The sequence below is a fragment of the Xenopus tropicalis genome, chromosome 2 (genome assembly GCF_000004195.4).
Source record: "Xenopus tropicalis strain Nigerian chromosome 2, UCB_Xtro_10.0, whole genome shotgun sequence".
Lineage (NCBI taxonomy): Eukaryota > Metazoa > Chordata > Amphibia > Anura > Pipidae > Xenopus > Xenopus tropicalis.
In genome coordinates, this window is record NC_030678.2 from 64,012,510 (window position 1) to 64,034,263 (window position 21,754).

At 40.9% G+C, this 21,754-nt stretch overlaps 2 protein-coding genes and 1 long non-coding RNA gene across 3 annotated transcripts in view; 1 reads left to right on the forward strand and 2 right to left on the reverse strand.

Moving 5' to 3' along the window:
• Nucleotides 1-535: 535 nt before the first annotated feature.
• LOC116408824 lies at nucleotides 536-6,414 on the reverse strand. Its single transcript, XM_031896828.1, has one exon. It carries the CDS (start codon nucleotides 6,312-6,314, stop codon nucleotides 744-746), a length of 5,571 nt encoding a protein of 1,856 aa, XP_031752688.1. The 5' UTR covers nucleotides 6,315-6,414; the 3' UTR covers nucleotides 536-743.
• Nucleotides 6,415-8,537: 2,123 nt separating this feature from the next.
• LOC116408825 lies at nucleotides 8,538-21,408 on the forward strand. Its single transcript, XR_004221282.1, has 2 exons — nucleotides 8,538-10,266; nucleotides 21,156-21,408. It is a non-coding gene; the product is annotated as an uncharacterized LOC116408825 (long non-coding RNA).
• The window catches only part of def6 (DEF6, guanine nucleotide exchange factor), a 67,389-nt gene continuing 62,521 nt past the window's right edge, over nucleotides 16,887-21,754 (reverse strand). The window contains exon 11 of the mRNA XM_002941405.5: nucleotides 16,887-21,322. Coding sequence (XP_002941451.2) covers nucleotides 21,177-21,322 — 146 coding nt within the window. The 3' untranslated portion in view covers nucleotides 16,887-21,176. The remainder of the gene's footprint in view (nucleotides 21,323-21,754) is intronic.

A 21,754-nucleotide genomic window follows, 5' to 3' on the forward strand; every position in this document is an offset into this window, starting at 1 on the left:
AGAAAGGCTTCTTGGTATTCTGATGGAGATTCACTGCAGGTGTCACGGAGGCTGATGGGTAATCCCACATCCAGATCCAGTGTACACGCTGGTAACTCACTACAGGGCTGAAGTCCTAACTATCCTACAGGGATTACTACCCTAACAATAGCTCAGGCCTGCTGCAGTAATCCCATTCACTAAATGGCTGAATGGGAAGGGTTAACTAACTCCCTATGCTCTGATTATGGGGTTCCCTATATATAATAGATTGTTCTACAGGTGGAACCCTAGCTCCCTACTTGTACAGATCAGAGGAACACTCACAGGAAAGATGGAGAAATCTTAGGCAGCTCTCAGTATTACTGTGCAGAGTCCATGCTTTCCTTCTCCTCTCTTCCTGAACAAGATCTGCCTCACTTTCATATCTTTTTGGCTCCAAAGCTCTTTCAGCAGGGTCACAAGGTCAGAAGCCAATCCCCCCTGCTGATTGGGCCAGGCTGTGACTGGGAACTGTCCCTTTGCAGTACAGTCAGCAGCCATGTTTTTGGTTGCTCCAGATTTAAAGTCACAGGGTTGTGTGCTTGGGGAAAGTGTAAATTAGCACTTCCCTACATTCTCCCCCTGGAAAATCCCTTCTGTCCCAGCAAGGGTACAAATAACATAAACAGGCAAGATGCCACTTATTTAGACATAAACATCCGCTTCGGATAGTCTCTCCTGAGAGCTATCAAGATACAATGGTTGCTGTAAGGGAAATGAAATTAGTAGTAGTTAACAGACATCATAGAAGATAACCTACTCATCATTTGGTACATTTCCCTTAACAAATTCTGAACATCAGCAACACAAGGCACATTTAAACCACACTGATAAGGTGAGGCATATCCAACAAAAGGTTGGGAAGTGTAGTTAGGTACCCCTAGAGAATCATAGGTAAGGGCACTAGGAGGCCTCCTTATCCTTCTTCCCCTCCGCACATCCCTAGCAGGCAGTCCTGAGGCTGGGTTAACTGAATTCTGGGTTTGATTCAGTCCAGGCTGTGTAGCAGGAACAAATGCTGGGGTGTTTGGGCTCAGTCTTGTAGAAGAAGGTGGGTCATCATGTGAATTAGTAGGTGCAATGGTTGGCTGTTCATCATCATTATCTGCATTAAGTGATGCAGGTGAATTGACTGAAACATCAAAGTTATTTGGTGAATTTCCAGCACAAGAGGAACCATCACTAACAGTAGAGCCTGTTTGATCCTCAGTCTCTGAGTCAGATACTTGAGGTATGGGTAAGAGATGATTTCGGTGCCAGGCTTTTAGATACCCCCTTGGGCCTTTAATACGGTAGACAGGGATACCAGGTAGTTTATCAACTACAACATAAAAGTCTGTACGCCAACGATCAGATAGTTTATGCTGAGCATTGTTTCCTAGGTTTCTCAGTAATACCCTGTCTCCTGGAACAAGTTCATTGTGACGTACTCTGGCATCATACCTTCTCTTGTTGCCTTGATTAGTTTTAGAGGCATTTCCCTCAGCAAGACGATAGGCTTTAGACAAATCATCTTTTAACTTAGCAACATATTGAGAATGACTAATGCTGCCCATACCATCCACGGATACTCCAAAGTAGAGATCTATTGGTAGTCGTGCTTCTCTGCCGAACATGAGAAAGTAGGGAGAATATCCGGTAGTTTCATGTCGAGTGCAGTTGTAAGCATGTACCATAGTGCTAACATGGCGACTCCAAAATCTTTTCTCTTTAACATTTAGGGTACCGAGCATGTTTAACAAGGTGCGGTTGAATCTCTCTGGTTGGGCATCTCCTTGAGGATGATATGGTGTAGTTCTACTTTTACTGATGTTGAGCATTTGCAGAAGTTCTTTGATCAATTTACTCTCAAAATCTCGTCCTTGATCTGAGTGTAGACGAACAGGAAGTCCATAGTGAATGAAGAACTTCTCCCAAAGAACTTTAGCAACAGTGGCAGCTTTCTGATCCTTGGTAGGAAAGGCTTGAGCATAGCGTGTATAATGATCAGTCACCACTAGAATGTTTCCAACTCCTTTAGAATCAGGGTCAATGCAGAGGAAGTCCATGCAAACTAGGTCTAAGGGCCCTGAACTTTTCAGGTGCTCTAGAGGTGCAGCTTTTATTGGCAATGTTTTTCTTTGCAAACATCTCAGACATCTTCTACAATAGTCAGTAACAGTTTCTCTCATCTTAGGCCAGTAGAATCTATCTTGGATCAAACCGTATGTTTTCTCAGTACCTAAATGTCCATTTTTGTCATGTAAGTTTCTGAGCACAAACTGTTGATATCTTTTAGGAAGAACAAACTGGCGTCGATCAGGGTGATCATGGTATAGTACCACCCTATACAGGAGTCCACTCTCTATCTGAAACTTCTCCCATTCTCTTAAAAGGATAGTGCAATAGGAAGGCAGAGACTTCTTAAGATACTCCTGGTCCTTTTGTAGAACAGCTTTTCTCAGGGGCCCTATGATAGGGTCAGCTATTTGAGCTCTGATCAAATCCTTTTTCTTCAAAGGGTGAAGCTGATCAATCCCTAGCAATGCAGGGCAACAAAAGGCATCTGGTACACATTCTGGTCTTGCACCCAGTGAATCCACTACTCTTAAGTCTGAGAAGTTGAGTTTCCTTCTATTAACAGCCGAAGCTAGGCAAAAGGCATTTACCCCTGATGTTGAAATTTCTGTCCATTCCTCATTATCAGTAGTAGCAGGTAGACCAGGCCTTCTAGATAGGGCATCGGCTCCTACATTCTTCGGACCTGGTTTATACTTAAGTGTGAACTGATAGTTAGATAAGGCAGCTAACCATCTCTGGCCTGTAGCATCTAACTTTGCGGTAGTGTGAACATACGTTAGAGGGTTGTTATCAGTTCTAACTTCAAACGGCACTCCATACAGGTATCCCTGAAGTTTATCAACAATGGCCCACTTTAGTGCCAGGAACTCTAACTTGTGTACTGGGTAGTTTTTTTCACTTGCAGCTAAACTCCGGCTTATATATGCCACAGGACCCAAGCCTCCAGGGTACTCTTGGTGAAGTACTCCTCCCAAACCATCATAGCTGGCATCCACATGGAGGATATAGGGTTTTGTTGGATCTGCATAGGCCAACACAGGGGCTTCTGTGAGACATTTCTTCAAAGCTGCAAAGGCTTGAGTACAGGCCTCAGTCCACTTATCCCCAAAGGGTAACTTGGAATTTTTGGTAGCCTTTTCTTCAGTTGAGGGAATGGTCAGTAAGGTATGTAAAGGTTTTGCCAACTTGGAATATCCCTCCACAAACCTTCGGTAATAGCCACAGAACCCAAGGAATGACCTAAGTTCTGTGAGGTTGTTTGGTTGTGGCCAATTCACCACTGCTTCTATTTTGGCAGGGTCAGTGGCCACGCCTTCAGCAGACACAATATGTCCCACGTAGTGCACTGAGGTACGACCAAATTTGCATTTGTCAATAGACAACTTTAGACCTTCTTCTTGAAGTCTGTCAATCACACGAATGAGTCTTTCATGGTGTTCTTCTAGAGTACTTCCAAACACAATAATGTCATCAAGGTAGACAAGACATTCTCGGGGGCATAGATCTCCCAGAACTTTTTCCATGAGTCTCTGGAATGTTGCAGGGGCCCCGCAGATACCTTGAGGCATCCGTGTGAATTGATAAAATCCCAGAGGACATATGAAGGCAGTTTTCTCTTGATCCTCAGGACACATTGGTACTTGATAGTATCCAGATCTGAGATCCATCACAGTAAACCATTTACTCCCACTTAAAGCTTCCATGGAATCTTCAATTCTAGGTAGTGTGTATTGGTCGGGTATGGTCCTTCGGTTTAATGTGCGGTAGTCCACACAAAGACGAACGGATCCATCTTTCTTCCGAACCACCACAATAGGGGAAGCATAGGGACTTCTAGAATCTGTGATTATATTCTGATCCTTCATCTTTTTCAAGCACTTTCGTACATCTTCAACATCTCTGGGTGGTAACTTTCTAGATCTCTCCCGGAAGGGTTTAGAATCTGCTAAGCGAATGGTGTGACAGGCACTTTTGGCACATCCAACATCCATATCCTCAGTGGAGAACACATCTTCTCTGATTGTGAGCTCCTTAATAAGCAGTTCTTTGGCTTCTTTCGGCATGGGAGAGTCCCCAAAATCAAAATTCAGAGGTGCATCTTTTGGTTCAATATGTGCAGAACACACTTCAGATTCAGAAGTAACTTCTTGAACAGAGTAGCACTCTCCAACTTCATCAAACTCACTCACTGTAATAGGCCAAGGGTTGTGATTTCGCAGAACAACCCAATCAAACTCGGGCATTCCCTGTCTCCAGTCCTTTCTTTCTGGAATTAATTCCCAACCATGCTTTGCAACTTGTTCAGGTGGTGTTTCCAGAAGAAAATAGCTTTCTGTATCGCATTCAATCGGCAGAGACCAGGAAACTTGTATCAGTTGTGCTTGACCAGCTGGAATTTCTAAAGGAGGCCCATTCACTCTGTACACAGGACCCTGACAGAATTCGGGTACAAAAGCTTCACACAGTCTCTTCACTGCTGCTGACACAGGAAAAGAAGAAACATCAGTGGTCCCTTGCAAGTGCAGAAACTTAAGGAAGGCATCTTCAACTGCCTTTACGTTAGATCCCACAATTATTGGTGCAGAAGTCCTGAGATCCATAGGAGGACAAATATAAGCGAACACTTTGAGAGGGGGTTCAGCTTCAGAAGTTATCCCAGGTATTCGGAGATCAACTTCAACTTTACCATCCATATAAGCTGACTCGGCACCCACACCCACTACTTCTATGTCATCAGCAGGTATCAAGGGTAGGTGGGATAAATGTTCCTGGTAGAAAGGTCGACAAATGATGGTTATCTGTGAGCCAGTGTCAAACAATGCGGTAGAAGGGACACCATTCACAGTCAGATGGAAGATGCACTTACGTCCTACCCCTACAAGGGGTGTGGGGTGGTCAGGCTTCCTTTCCTTATGTCTGCTTGAGTTGCATTCTCCAACTTGGCTTTGCACAGGAGTAGCTTGTACTTTACGATAGCAGTTATTGGTGTCATGCCCTTGTGTCTGGCAACGTCGGCAGTACGGTTTCGTGGTTTTAGGAAACTGTGGTGCTTCAGGTGACTTGCTCTTTGCAGGCTGTGGAACAGTCTGAGACTGAGCTGTAGAAAGCTTTTCTTTCTCTTTTAACTCAGAATCATGGGTAGAAGATGCATAATAGAAGTCTATTCTAGCTTCCTCTTCCTCAGCTGTCCTTAAGAGATCCCCCGTAGACGCATTAGGGTTATATCTCAGGTACGATTGCACAGCAAGATTGACAGGGTGCTTGGGGTCTGAGCCCCACTTTACTTGCCGGTGAAGATGAGAAATTTCCTGAGCTGCAGGAATGATCTTTTTGAATATGAGGTAATTTAGTTCATTAGACACTCTGCAAATGAATGCAGATGCTTTCTCGCCTTTAGACTGTCGCATTGCTTGAAACTTAGCAAGACGTTGTTGAGGATCCTCATATTTCTCATAGCGATTTATCAAGGCTTGTAATAAATCATAAACAGTACAATCAGGCTGTTTAGTCTTTTGGGCTTGTAAGAAAATCAAAACAGGATGTCTTACTAGCTCCATTAGTCTGCGTTGTTTCATTTTATCAGTTCCTTCCCATTCCTCTAATAATGGGCGGATGTACTCTATCCATTCAGAAAACACTTCTTCACCTTTGGGTACTGGATCATTACCAGAAAAATACTTCTTTACACTCCAGACAGTCTCTTGCCATAACCGTATACTAGCTTCAGTTACTTTCTGTATGCTTTCAGCAAATACAGGTGCTATGGTGTCCAGACTTGTGGACAAAGGAGGCCGTACTGGAGGGGGTACCCACTCCAAAATAGGATATTGAGGTGGTACATAAGAAGTGTCATTTTCAATAAGTATGCTGCAGGAGTCTGGCTGTACAGCCATGGGACTGGATGAGCATTGTGGGTGTATAGCTGGAATAGCAGGAGGATATATAGCAGTCCATCCCCTTTGTGAAATACTATCTGAATAGATAACTGCAGGTAAACTGTCTCTTTTAAGCTCAGACTGAGCTACACACAGCACTTGCTTCAATCCTTGTAAGGGTGAAGGTGATGATGTGACTATAGCAGCGCCAGCTAGGCCAGGGTAAGATGACAGTGCTTGTTCAAGCACACCATTTGGCAACTGTAGGGGGATGTGATCAATTGCAAATGCACATGGCAAAGTGAGTCCTTCCTGCAGAGCCCACATTTTAACTCCTTCTGGGGTAATGGCAGACATGGTGACTAAAGTTCCACAAATCGGTATCTCAGCAGTGCCTCCAAAATGTAACCCTTTCTTGGCACTGATATCCAGGGCCACACTGGGGCGCAAACAGGAGAAATCCCAAGCCTCCGCTAAGTGGGAGATTTGCAGGGTTTGGAAAGTTTAAGTGCCTCCACCCAGGGCTAAACCATGTATTAGTGGGCAAAAACTCCCTGGGAACTGCAACAGCAGTGATTAATATACCAAATGCAATGGAAATAAACCACACATTGATAGATATGAAATAAATTGTAATATATATGCAAGATGCAATGAAATGAAAACAATGAATAACAGTTTCACATAACACATGTAATATTTGACACTATTCCCCTTTGTGTAAGAATATGTCCCTTGTCACTTTAAGAACCTTGAGTGTGCACAGGTTAACTCCTTGTATGAAGGTAGGGGTAACAGAGTTATGTGTTGCAACACCAGATTGTAGCACCCCGGGGTGTGTAACTGTAAAACCTCACCAACTCCTGGTGGCAGTAAAAGGGGAATAGATCCTGTTGGGCAGAGCAGATGCAGGGAAGCAGTCTGGCAGCTTTAATCCTCACTGAGCTTGAGATGCTGGAGTAGAGAAAGGCTTCTTGGGATCCTGATGGAGATTCACTGCAGGTGTCACGGAGGCTGATGGGTAATCCCACATCCAGATCCAGTGTACACGCTGGTAACTCACTACAGGGCTGAAGTCCTAACTATCCTACAGGGATTACTACCCTAACAATAGCTCAGGCCTGCTGCAGTAATCCCATTCACTAAATGGCTGAATGGGAAGGGTTAACTAACTCCCTATGCTCTGATTATGGGGTTCCCTATATATAATAGATTGTTCTACAGGTGGAACCCTAGCTCCCTACTTGTACAGATCAGAGGAACACTCACAGGAAAGATGGAGAAATCTTAGGCAGCTCTCAGTATTACTGTGCAGAGTCCATGCTTTCCTTCTCCTCTCTTCCTGAACAAGATCTGCCTCACTTTCATATCTTTTTGGCTCCAAAGCTCTTTCAGCAGGGTCACAAGGTCAGAAGCCAATCCCCCCTGCTGATTGGGCCAGGCTGTGACTGGGAACTGTCCCTTTGCAGTACAGTCAGCAGCCATGTTTTTGGTTGCTCCAGATTTAAAGTCACAGGGTTGTGTGCTTGGGGAAAGTGTAAATTAGCACTTCCCTACATGTCTTATTGCATATTTCTATGTAACTGTGTAGTAAGTGGTGGTAAGGTTACCTCTGGCTACTTTCTGAGCTCCTCTGTATTTATTCTGTTAGGAGAAGGTATAATTTGTTTTATACTTTAGCATAATGTCTTGTAAGGATTTTAAAGGAACAGTAACACCAAAAAATTCAAGTGTATAAAAGAAATTCCAATATAATGTACTGCTGCCCTGCATTGGTACAACTGGTGTGTTTGCCTCAAAAACACTACTATAGTTTATATAAAGAATGCAGCTATGTAGCCATGGGGGCAGCCATTCAAAGGAGAAAAGGCACAGGCACTTAGCAGATAACTGATAAAACACTATTGTATTCTACAGAGCTTATCAGTTATCTGCTACATAACCTGTGCCTTTTCTCCTTTTTTCCAGCTTGAATGGCTGCCCCCCGGGCTACACACCAGCTTATTATATATAAACTATAGTAGAGTTACTGTAGCAAACACACAACTTTAACCAGTGCAGGGCAACAGTACATTATATTTCATTTACTTTAAAACTCTTTAATTTTTTGGTGTTACTGTTCCTTTAAGTAGTTTGACTGGGGTGACACTGGAGAATAGACCTTTGTGTACTCTTCCAGACACTTCAAAGCAGAGGTACAGGCAGTTCAATTCAGTATAACTGGTCTTTGGCCAGTTTGAGGCTTTTCCAAAGAGAAAAAAAAAAAAACACAGAAAACAAACAAAAAATCCTAAGCCTGTCCGGCTATAATACATAATTATTTTTCCCTTACTAACCCAGGACAAGGGCCTTGTGCCCCAGTCCCTTACAAAGCAAAATGCACTAATACATTTTCAGACTTACGAGTAAATACAATTACTCGCCGGTGGGATGGCATTTCGGGGAGATTAGTCACCCGCAACAAGGAAGATTTGTCGCAGGTGATTAGTCTCCCTGTGTGCCAGAGCCCTTACTTAAGCTGAACAATAGTAAAATAAACACTTTGTTTTTTTCCACATTGTAAAAATGGACATTTGTGGAAGTTACCACATATATGACAGGAATCTGGGGGAAACATATACTGCATGCACCAGTTTCCCAGTGTTTCACTTACATATCCTCACTTCCAGCGCCACCAAGTTGACACTGCTCCCCCCATGTTTAGCTTTTTTGTGTCGGAGGGGAACCGCATTGCCAGTGTCTTGTTAAACCTTTCAACTAAGTCATTTGTTTGGATGGTACACTGAGGTTTGTAACTGGGTCACCTTAAATAATTTACACAGTTCTTTGGTGACTTTGAACATAAAGGGGGTGCCTTGGTCGGTCAGTATCTCTTTAGGGATACCCACCCTACTAAACACTTGTGCCAGCTCTTTAGCAGTGGTTTTGGCTGAGGAATTCTGTAATGGTATTGTCTTGGGATAGCAAGTAGCATAGTCCAGTATGACGAAGATGTGCTGATGCCCTCGGCAGATTTTATTATCTGCCCCACTAGATCCATACCAATCCTCTAAAAGGGTTTTTCTATGATGGGCAGGGAACCAAGGGACTATGGAAACTTTCTTTAGGGGCAGTGCACTAAGAGCATGAAATACAGTATTCTGAAACATCTTTATGTAGCCCAGAGCAGAAAAATCTTTGTAAAATCATCTCTGTAGTTTTCTCTACTCCTAAATGTCCCCCAAAAGGTGACCATGAACCAGGTCTAACACCATTCTTCTATATGGTTTAGGAACAACCAGTTGTTCAATAATATCTTCTCCTTTCTTAACTACATCATACAATAAATCCTGTTTTATTACCATGTGAGGGAAAGAAATACTCATGTTAGTGTCTACCAGGTTCCCAACCTTTGCATTTTCTCTTACCTTAGCAAGAGTAGTATCTCCTTTTCTTAGGAAGCCAACCCCTGCGCAGCTGCAACCTAATCAAAATGCAGCTACCTGTCTGGGAACCCAATTCACCTGGAGCAGGCTACTGGAATGGAGGACTCAACTTCTTTTGTTTGTTGACTCCAGTGACTTTGTAAACCAGCTTTTATTTGAAGGAGAAGGAAAGGTATAATCAGTGGTGGGTGTCAGAATGGTAGGCACCCGCCCATTGATTGTAATCGCTCACTTGATACCCCGGGTCAGTGCTCCTGTTAGCAGAAACCTGCTCCAGGCCAAGGTAACTGTAAAAAGCTGAACTTTTTTCACCAGAAGGCAGCTTCCTTTCTAAGGGGAAAACCTCCCCAGGCAATCCCCCAAGATAAACAGGAGATGGTAGTTTTTGAACTCTCTAAACACACTGTCTGGAATCATGTGGCATTGAACCCTTATCAAACTCTACCTGCACTAACCTTCTGAGCCTGGGCACTCATGGGGTTAAGGCTGGTTAGTTATTCTGTCCATCTTCTCTCCCTGCTGACCTCTCTTTTTCATCTACCTCATTATTCTCATGTGGTTGCAATGTAAAATTAAGCCCCTATATAAGCCTGTTTAGTGTTTAGCCAGATCTAGCCTGTGACCTGTTTGAGTTCCCTAGCCTGATCCCTGTCTGGTTTCCTGCTTGTATCTGAGATCCTAAGTCCTTTTCTTGGTTCTGAGTCCTTGACCAGTTCCCTGCTTGCTTTGTGTTTTGATCTCCAGGTTTTGACCTTGGCACACCTTACAGCCTGCCCCTGACCTCGGCCCGTTTACCAGATTTTCCTTGCTCGCTGCCAGTCCAGACCCTCTGCCTGTTTTATCGACTTGTGATTGTTGGCTGCCTGCCCTTGATCATTGGCCTGGTATATGGATTTGGGTAGTATTTTTATTACCTTGCATAAATGTGCAGTGTTTTCTTCCTGTTTTTTAATATTAAATCATCTTTTCTTCATACAATATGTCTTCTGCTTATGATCAAGCCAACTTTGTGTATAACATGGGTTACACATCACATAGGCTATGTCTTTTCAGGCACTCACCTGAGCCAAGCCATGACAAACACCCTCACTACCTAGGAAATGGCTATCCTTTCTAAGGATTCCCACCCATAATGCTGATGCTTTTGAAACTATAAAATATGTATTTCAATAACATGCACTCTAAAACTCAAGGATCATTTTAAAAATGCTTAAAAGAAGCCAGTTTAATTGTTTAAATCAAAGAGCATTTACATCCCGCATAATATCTCAGCTTCTATTGCTGGGACTGTAAAGAATTACCTAAGAAACAGGGAAAGGCCATAGAACATAGAGTAATCTATTAAAAGAAGAGTAGTAGGCGATCAAATAACTTATATCTGATAGTGAGTTGATCATTTGCCAAGCAAATAAGGGTAGTACCATTATGCTCTTTGACAAACAGTGCTACTGCACTGAATTACTTGAGCAATTACATAGTTATATAGGGTTGAAAAAAGACCAGAGTCCATCAAGTTCAACCCATCCAAGTAAACCCAGCACACACAACCCACACCTACCAATCTTGTCTGATATAACCACCTACCACAGACTGTCCAAGAACACTACCTCTGCATTTTAATTTAAACTGAATGCCCTGCTCTGTATGGGATTATATTTTGGTTGGCTTGATACATCCATTTATGAATTCCTCATTGTTCATGTTTATTGCTAGAAAGCGTTGCTGACATTTGAGGGCACCCTCTATAGCAGGCCAGAGAGTATCCTAGGCACTATAGTTTGAGACAGCCATGTTGAACAGAGTTATTTACACAATTCTGAAGATTTATAAGTCCATTACAAGTCCAGCAGGTCTAAGGGTCCGATATCGGCAGCTAGAATCGGCCCGTGTATGGGGACCTTAAGTCCCTATATGTATTTTGCTGTTTGCACAGCTGTAACCACAAAGTACACAGAAAGTTGCTGAAGGGGTGTCATTTAGTTTTGAGATAAGGTATGCCAACATTTATATAAGACTTTCAGGGTCTCACCTGAAGCTGGTTGTGACACTTTTCAGTTATTGTTGCTGAAAGCTTCAACAAGACTCTGACTTTGTTTCATAAATATAGCACCATATAAGAACCTTGTCGGAGTCTTGTTCTATAATAACACTACAGACATCTGGCAGTGCCATTGGATCTAATGTAATGCCATCTTATAACAAACTTGATATGCAACAGTATGAACGCTCCTTCATCTACCCCCTTTTTTGTTCTAAGCACTAGATGATTGCTTTATGATTTGGCAGGGCTCCCCAAGTAAACTAGATGGTTTTGTGAAGTACCTCAATGACTTTCTTCTCTTTGGACTGTAATGACAACAAACACTTTTTATAGATCTTTAGAGTGGGTGACAAAGTAGGTACCATGCTACTTTGCAAGGACACAGACTGTAATACTATTCTACATGCACACTTGCACCACCTTAAGTCTACCTCAGGGGGGGGAATGTTGGTCCTCTACTACCAGAGAAGGCACTAAAATTTGTACAGGAAAGGCAAGCTGAGAGAGGAATAAGTCATCAAGTAAGGGGGAATGAGTTAAAAGAACCATTTAAAAAAAGAGCAGTGCAGAGAGGATTTTTCCAAAAAGATTATTTTTTGTGTGTGTGTGTGTGTGCGCAAGGGGATGTGAGACTAGAGAGGCTGAAAGGAAAAACGTCAGCAAGAATAAAACAGCAGTACTTGCCCCTAGAGGAAATATCCTAGAGAAAGTATCCTTCTCCATATGAGGAAGTGAAGTGTGTTTTTACAGCAATATATTTTACTTATTTGGTGAGTTGATGTCAATGATTTTGTAATTAATAGATATTATTGCTCTTAAAAAAATATCTAATTGCAAAACTAAAGGTGTCACTATCACTTATGATAGTGTATACTTAAACACCTACTTGCAGGATAATAAATTGTGTTAAAGACGCTCACATCAAAATCAACTGAGATCTCAAATTAGGTCAAAAATTGTAAAAATGCGATAGCTGATACACACCACACAACTGATACATTTGGAGTCCAGAATTCCAAATGGTGTAGGCTATAGGCACACAACATAACTTAAGTCAATTGTCAGCTATGACCAGGAGGAGGAGTTTAAGCGATCAGCTTTTGTTGTGGGATCTGTTTTTAAAATTCAGATACCTGAGGTATTCAATACAGTGCCAGGAAGCACAATTTGGACAATAAATCCATTCAAACCTAGATTTGTAATCTCCATAATCCGGCTGGGTTGCCTAGTATGCCTGGCCGGCTTGACCCAGCCAATTTACCATGACATCATGCATAATTAGAATATTAATTAATCCTCATAACAATCTGCATACATAAGACAATTATGGAAAGTCAAAGTCCGTGTTTGCAAGTACATCCCTATTCCATCCACATAGTAACAAAAATAAATTATAACAGTATTAAAAAACCAAATTGAAACAGAAGCAAAGTAATATTTATCAAAATATAGCCCTACCCAGTAGATTTGTGGGTTCAAAGCACTACGGCAGAATACGGCATACTTTAGATTCCAAAATAAAAAATTCTTGAACATTAGATTTACCCCGGAAACCGTATATTCCCGAAATCAGAATCTAAAATGGGTAACCATGTCTTTCTACTCCTAAGTAACAAACAGCAGTGCTTTTCTGAACTTCTGAACCAAAAAATACCTACCAAAAACTACACTGCCTAATTTATGTGTGGTAAAAGTGGGAAATAATTTGACTCCAGAAAACATCATATTTTCAGAATGTAAAATTGGTAAATATGTATTTATATGGTAAAGCACCAGACAGCAAAGCTAAGCTAAATGTAGTGATTTTTTTTAGGATTTTATTTATCATTTTGTAACAACACACAGACTATGCTATGACAGTACAGAGCCGGTATTAAAACCCAGTATTCCAGCAATTAGGAGATCCTTCTTTTATACAAAATAAGCAAAGTACCTTATAGGCAAATTAGACAGTATAATGCAGAGGCTGAGTATTTGATTCATCATTTAGGGCAGGCAGCGTTGGGGTTCTTGCCCATTGTTTTTAGCCTTAGTGGTGTTATATATATATGTCCTATGGATTATTCTGAACCGTATCATCCGTCTTTATAGAGATCAAGTAGCTATAGAGGTCACTTGTGACATCTTCCCACATATTATAATTTATATGGTGAATATCTTCTTCCTTCTGGTAGGTTTGATTGCTCAGTGATGATGGAGAGGTGGGGAAAGGGCTGAAGTCACAGTAAGAGGACAAATGAGAACAGCCTTATAATGAAGACAAACTGTGAGGGGTTTTTTGTTTGCCTTTTGAGAAAGCCATTGGCGAAACGTGCGTCAAGGCAGATCTTGGTATGGGTTCACTAGTTTTTAATACCTGGAACAGGTATGGGACCTGTTATCAAGATGTCTTTCTTTTTGGTATTCCCAGGGCCTAGACATCCAATGTGAGACTGCAGTAATTATTGAGAATCTCTCTACCATCTTTAATTTTCCATTTTCCAATCTTGCTCTATATCAAGGTGGTAATTATGTGGTTGTTCACTTTTTTATTAACTACCCAGAATGCAAATCTAAATCAAATCTAAATTAGCACTAGTCACATTAGAGTTAATTTAATCAAATACGTTTTTGATTTATTAGTGATGAATTTGTAGTGGTGATGTAAGGATTTTTATTTATTTTCAAACAATCAATTGCTGCAGTTGCAGTGATCGGATTGTAGCACAGGCACTTTGAAATAGCACTTGTGACCCTTCTACTGGCCCCATTTTAGCCAAAGCCCGCTGGCCAAACAAAGATGGTGTGGGTTATAGGAGGGCAACCTCTACATGCCAGGACTCTGCTGTATTTCTACACCTAAAAGACAAGGAACACTCCTTTGAAAATAGCAACGTCCAGATTTTGGACAAAGAAGACCATTGGTTTGAAAGAGGTGTAAAAGAGGCTATTCATGTTAAAGTGGAGAAGCCATCCCTAAACAGAGAGAATGCTGTTCTAACATCTGTACCCTGGCAGTTTCACACATCCATTCATGCAACTCTAACAAGTAACACCTGTGAGTTTCAGCTGTCACCTCTCTGAAGAGTTACAATGTGCCATTGTGATTAGTGGAAAAGTTTATATGCTGAGGATTTCCCATACCAGTCAGTTGAACTGAAGAAGCTGCTCAGATGAGTAGTGAAACGCCTTCAATGATTACTTAACAAGTCCAGTTGCTTTAGATTTATTTATACTAGATATACCATGACCTGGATGAATGAAAATCTTCACAGCCCTCCCCAATGAAGCAGCAGGGGCCCCTGCCAATTGGACCTGCTAGGGTGGAGCCAGCCTCCCAACCATTCAATCCTAGGGGGTGTGGGAAAGGGCGGAAATCACTAGCTGCAGGGTAGAAAATCCAGAGGACAGGGGTGGAGAGGAGTCTTTTGTTCATCTGGGGTGTAACCTAGCTGTGGCAGGACACTCCTCTGTGTTCCCTTGGAATCTTGGGACTTGTTGGCCTCCATGCTATTGCCTTGCCCTGTTTTTCCCACTTTTAATAAACCTCTGTGAAAAACCCTTGTTGCAAGTGTGGTATTTCCCTGACTGTGCTAGTTGCTCATACGTCGCTTTAGACAGCACTCATCACAATTAACACTTTACAATTTTTATTTTTAATGATTGTTTTTGTAGTGAGTGATTACACTTAGAATATTGGATTTTAAACATTGATTGTTTAATGATTGGTGTTTTTATATTACCACTAAGAATCATCTGTTGGATTAAGAGAAGTAACTATATGCTGTAGTGGTAGTTATAAGGAAAAAAATTCTGGTTATCTAGGAAGGGTGTACTTAAGATAATTAACCAAAAAAGAGGGTTGCCTGTCTTTTTCTCATCAATATTTATAGTATACCCTTATTGGTTATAGGATTGTTGGGGAGCTTTTAGTGTTGAGTCATAGTACCAATTTTCCCTTTATAAACCTCATTAACTGAAGAACCCAGGGATCTGCCACTAGATTGCAACCTTGTTTTACCTCTTAAGGCCTTTGACCTCTGTAAGGCTGTGATGTTTTTCTCATAGAATCTGCCTTGTATTGTCCTTTCTGGAAATCTCCTTTGTTTATGAAAACCTTCCATTTCCTTTGTCTGTCTTGCGGAAGAAATTTACCCTTGTCATTGGATAACTTTTCCATTAACAAATTTTATTTGGAACCAAAGAGATGACCCAGTTCAAAATCCATATTATACAGATTAATCTTTGAAGTGGAACCTGCCTGCCAGGGTTTCAACCAAGTCGCTCTTCTAGCTAAGGTGGAAAGCACTAGTTTGTTAGGGGCAATCTTAAGGGATTAAATAGACAAATGACTAAGAAATTCCGATGCTGACATAACAATCTGATTTTACAATAAGATTTTTAATCAAGTTTTCCCTGGAAACCTTGTTCTGAATATCCTCCCCCAACTGAAGAATCAAGCTCTTGAAACCTCTGAAGCTGCAATTGATGGCTTACATTGAACCACAGATTATATATTTTTATTTCAAAGAAGTCTCCTTCTTCTGATCCATAGCATACTTCAAGCCTAACCCATCTTCCACTGGAATATTAGTCCTCCTGAAAAGTTGAAAGGAAAATGGTCTTAAACCGCTTGTTTATTGAGGATGACTTGTCAGAAGCGGCTGCACTTCAATCCCTCAGTCTTTATGGCAGTATGCAGTAGCTGGTCTTTGCTACTAGGCCATCCACCTCTGTGGACAGATATTCCTCAGGCTCTCAAAGGTAACTGTGCAGAAAACAGTCCCCCATCAGGTCCCATACACACGTTTCCCCAAACAGGATAAGTTCCACATTGCAGTTCCATTGTCTCACCTATCTCCCAAGAGAGAGCAGCCCAGCCATTACCCTTGGAGCACTTTTTAACTACAGGTGAGGCTAATCAGCCCTTACAGACCCTAAGACATATTTTCGGCAAGCTGAAAAACGCTTAATAGAATACACCCCGCTACTCTAAATGTTGGGGGTTAGCGGATGCGGCCGGGCCACGTCCGACCCTGGATGTACTTTCCTTCTATGATTTTCCCAACCATACTACAATATATATATATGTATAGCTTTCCTTAAATGTAGGTAGCATAAAATATTACTCACCCAGAGTCGATAATCTTCAAGAACTTGTTTTTTTCCAACAAAATTGGAAAATTTGGAACAGCGTTTTCGTAGTCTAAATTATAAGTTACTTCTCTTATCACTTGTGCAATGCTTGGAACATATGCAAGCGATTAGGATTTGAAAAATTAAAATTTCCAGATTCTTTTTTGGAAGTGTCTTATAAAAATCTAATAGCATTGCTTCAGGATTCTGAGAAAAGGTGTGTTGTGTACAAATTGTAATTAAAAATCCAACAGAGTGCCTCTGTGGTCATGAGCGACCACTGCGCCTCTAAAGTTACTCTACTGAGTATATGTTTAAAAAAAAAAGAGGAAAATGAGAATACATGAATACAGATCTACTCAAAATATTTTATTTACAGGGAACACTTAAATGGCAACAGTGCTTAATGATTTTTAGCACATGACCTAATACATAATTAATCTGGTGCCTGATGGTATAAACTAGCAAGCACCTAAAGAACTTAGTTCAGGCTAACAGCCTGAATTCTAATCCTACATTCCCTCTAATCTGGTATAGTATCATTGGATTGGAATATTCACAAAGGGTTATAACTACATTATTCTGCTAAAATAGGATACAGTATCTAACAGAATTAAGTCTAAAACAACTGGACTTTTCTAAATGTTTTTGAAAACATTTCACCACTCATCCCAGTGGCTTCTTTCAGTACATATGAGTGGTAGGGAATTCCCTGGCATTTAAACCCTTGAGGATAATACAGTCACAGACATTCAGTCACAATGGTTCTATTGAAGTTATTCAATTAGGTGTTGGCTGAAAAGTATGACCCAGTCACAATCATAGGTGGAGGGTGATTTTTTTGTTTGGGTAACCTAAAGGTTGCCATACACGGACTGATTCTAGCTGCCAAAATCAGTCCTATTGACAGATTCGGCAGCTTATTGGCCTGCGTATGGAAATGAATGACGGACCTGCCCGACTGACATCTGGCATGAAATCAAGCAGATCTCTATCAGGCAGGTTTGAATTTTCCTTTGGATCCGGGACCCCATCAGCTCGTTGATGTGGTCCCCAAACCAACAGCACCTATACCCCCCATTCTAATTCAATTGTTTGGCCTCAGGGCCAAACGACTGAATTAGTTTGATATCGCCCACTCGCAGGTGGGGATATCGGGAGAAGCGAGCAGATATTACCATGTATGGCCACCTTAAGTCTAATGTCACATGAACAGTCTTTGTTGCAATTGTACACTGGCGGAGAAACAGCTGATTCAGTCCTACATTATGTAACATTGACAAAAGTTGTAATTCACCTTATACATATAAGAGCTAACAACTGAGGGGCCCATCTAAATGCTTAAATACTGAATTGTTGTTTTTTTTTTTAACTCGACATGGACAAAGCATAAACTATTTTGAAAACAATATGCATAGCAATCTCGTATTAAATAAAATGTTATATATGGGAGCTCTTACATTATAAATAGTGCAGATATATTGTGGTCCTCTTGCAAAAAAAAACAAAAAAAAACAGTAGCTGCCTTTTAACTGCAGTTTCAAAATCACACAGTATAATATTTGATGAAGTTAAAAAATACATGCATCCAACCATCAATATAAACATATTGTCTAAGTAAAAAAAAAAAACTGCTCTCTCATTTGAACCAGATAAGGTGAAATGACTGTAGCCTTAGATGGGAGAAAATGCCTTCCTCACTCCAAAAGTACCATCAGACCAGTGCCTAGATGAAAGTGCAATAAAGTATTTTGTATGGCCATGTTTAAGATGGTTTAAAGGTACTGTAAAAAATCAGGCATTCACAAAATATGTAAGTCACTTCACACATGAAGTGTCTTTGTCCATTACTGTTTAAATTGAATGTGCTGGGGGAAAAGGGGTATTTAACCATTCATCTGAACAGCTTATTCAGTTCAACCTAGTTGTACAGAGTAAAAATATAGGCAAGCATTCCAGTAAGAAGGAATAGCATATTTATTTTATAGGCCGCTAAGGATAACAGTGCTTGGCGCACAGACCGGCTCTGCAGCTTTGCCTTCCAAATCGTAGAAAATCTCACAATGACATCACTGGAATCACTGTAAGCTACCGTTTTTTTTCTATAGATACTAGTAGTGAGCAGCACCACCCCGCCTCCCTAAAGAACAAGCAGGAGTATGCAAACTGGTTAGTCCTAGGATTTGTAACTTTTTTTTAACTTTGATTTTTTTGGTGGGTTAATTTTTTGGACAAAGAGGTTTGGGGATAGCCTCCCCAAGTCTTACTGAAAATCCACCCCTGGTCACAATGGTACCATGATTCTGATTAAAGCAGGTGTTAATCTTTAATGTACATGGAAGTGTGAATTGTTGTGAAAGGAGCAGGAACATAGCAGGTGAAGCAACATACTCATCCCATATAACATCAGAAAAACATCAGAATTTTCAACAAACATCACATTACTGTATTTTTCAAACCCAGCAACATTCTGAGACAGAAGCTGGTGCACCCTAAAGACCCAACACCAAAACACATGAAAAGTAATGTGGTCTGTGCTGGTCATTGTAGTGAAGAGTGCCCAGACTTTTACATTGGGGAGACAAAACTACCTCTCTGTAATGGAATGGCCCAACATAGCGCAATAGCGATTTCTACATGACAGGAGTCTCTCTTTAAGGAGGGCTATTTAAATTACCAAGCGCGTATTTTTTGCCGCTCCAGGTAACTTGCTGGGCACTGCCGCCTGAGGTGAGTTGCTCAACTCGCCTCATCACAGCCGCGCCCCTGTGTGAAAGACTGGAAAAACCATCCCCGAACAGAGGAAGAGGCCTGCAACACTGCTTGCCAGCAACTTACAATGCTGCTTTGACATACTTACCCCGGCGGTTTCACAACAATTCACACTTCCAGTCAGGGTCGGACTGGGGGGTGCAGGGCCCACCGGGGCTCCCGCCACCCGACATCCTCCCCGAGTGTACATACATTTAACGCATGAGGGGAGGAACAGTCAGGCAGGGGGAGCGCCAGCAAGGGTCGGACTGGCCCGCCGGGGCCCACCGGGATTTTTCCCGGTGTCCCAGCGGCCCAGTCTGACCCTGATCCAGTCATGTACTTTGAAAGACTGACACCTGTCTCAATAAGAATTATGATACCATTGTGACTGGATAAATACTTTCTTACACCTGTGAGTTTCAGTCAACACCTAACTGAATAAATTCTATGGAACCATTGTGATTGGATGTCTGTGGCAAAATTAGTCATCAGCATGGTGAAAAAAATGTACTTTATTTTTATGATTTAGAAAGAAGGAAGTTGGACAATGATGCTGTATCTAATTGGACTAAGTTTCTAATAAGTGTTCTGTAGGGTTTTTGGTGTTCTGTATTTCCAATTCTAAAAAAAATATGCAAAATGATTTAATTCATGTAGAATATATAATTCTTACTTGGAAACAACAAACTGGTGACTGGGCTATCTAAGTGGCAAATACTATTCAACTTTAGTGATGAGAGAATTTTGTCGGCAGCCATGGTATGCTGCAAAATTCTGTATTGTGGCTGCGTCTGAAAGGTCACAGTCACGTAAAAAAAATGGTTGCGGCAATAGCTGCATTTTGCGTATTTGTCGTCGTTTTTCTTATTTTTGGGGAAGAGAAATAGGACAGATTTGTCATCACTATTCAATATATTTAAACATGATTTTATGTATTTGATATTTAAAAATATGCAACTGCTTTCTCTCTTTGGAAGTAAGATCGAGAATATATGAATGTGGAAAATCTTGGTTGTAGCAATCAATGTCAGTGGGCACCAGTAAGGGCCAGCAGTCAATTGTTGTGTAGTTAAAAGTGTATAAAAACCTGGAAGCTATTTATTTAATTATTAATCTAGAGATTATAGTGTAGTTCTTCATCTTTAATACTCAAGGGCATTAATTAATAGGGTCCAAAGATTTTTGCATTGTTTTTGAACTAGTAACACTCCTCTTCTGCGTATTTTCATTTTGCAATTGTTAATTTAAAAATTGTTCAAAAGAATAAAAATACTGAACTGCTTGAATTGATTTTGGATTCCTGAGTTTGATCTGTAATAAATCTGCCCCTAAATTATAACTTTTTTGTCCCTCAGTATATACCTTCTGGTTTTCTGGCACTTCTGGTTTGCAATACCCATCAATGTAAGGCACTCACCACAATCAGCACACATGTACAACTAGGATCTTGCAGCATGGTTTTGCATACTGCTCAGGACATTGAGTTACCTATGACCCAGGCATTGGGTGGTATAATTAAGGGTCATATTATGAAGCTACCAAAAAATGTTTTACCTAAATAATAGTGTAAAAAGTATTTTTTTCTGTGGTTTTTTTAATACTGATTGTGATTGTACTGTGAGTACAATAGCTGCACTAGATAGGTACATGATTTAATTTGATAAGATGCACAATGCAACCATATTGTTTTGGGAAATGTTACTTTTTGTTTTGATTTATACAATATTGTTCTTTTTGGGGGGTTTTCTGTCTTATAAGATTCCATCATGTTTGCAGAGCAGTCATGTTACTATGACGTATTTATAGAAACTGCTTAAATTCATGTACATGTAAACATAAATCACTTTCATGTGTCACAAATAGATAATGTTGCATCTTCAAAGCTTAATGAAGAGTTTCAACATTTTCTCCTGCTGGGTGTGTATGGCCTTCTCCATCCAGTGTCTGCAGACGTTTAAGAGATGAATCTCGACGTGTGAGAGGCATGGCCCATAATCCCTGAAATCCACTTCCAGGAACATTACGCTTCACTGAAAACAAATATATTACATGTAAAAATGGAGAAAACTGTTGTCTATTAAAATGATCTCAAAATAAATGTATTTATAAAATAGTATTTTATGATTATTGGTGTATACGTGTATGGTCAACCCCGACCAAAATCTGTATACTAAATCAATTGGTTCAGGAATCAGCAAGTTTAAAAATGTAATCAGCCAGTTCTTGGTAAACTGGCAGAAGTGAAAAAAAATCCCAGCTTCTCCTTTCTTCCTGCTGTTATGATCACAAATGCGCAATTTGCATAAATGAACTGAGTGAGCCTCTAGTACCCTCCATCTGTTAAGTCCCTAGGCCAATTAGGTGGAGAGTTTCCCCAATCAGCTTGTGTATGGCCGCCTTTATGTTCATAGGGGTGCTTCAATATTAAGGTTACCTTAGTTGAAAAATCTGGGACACCTCTA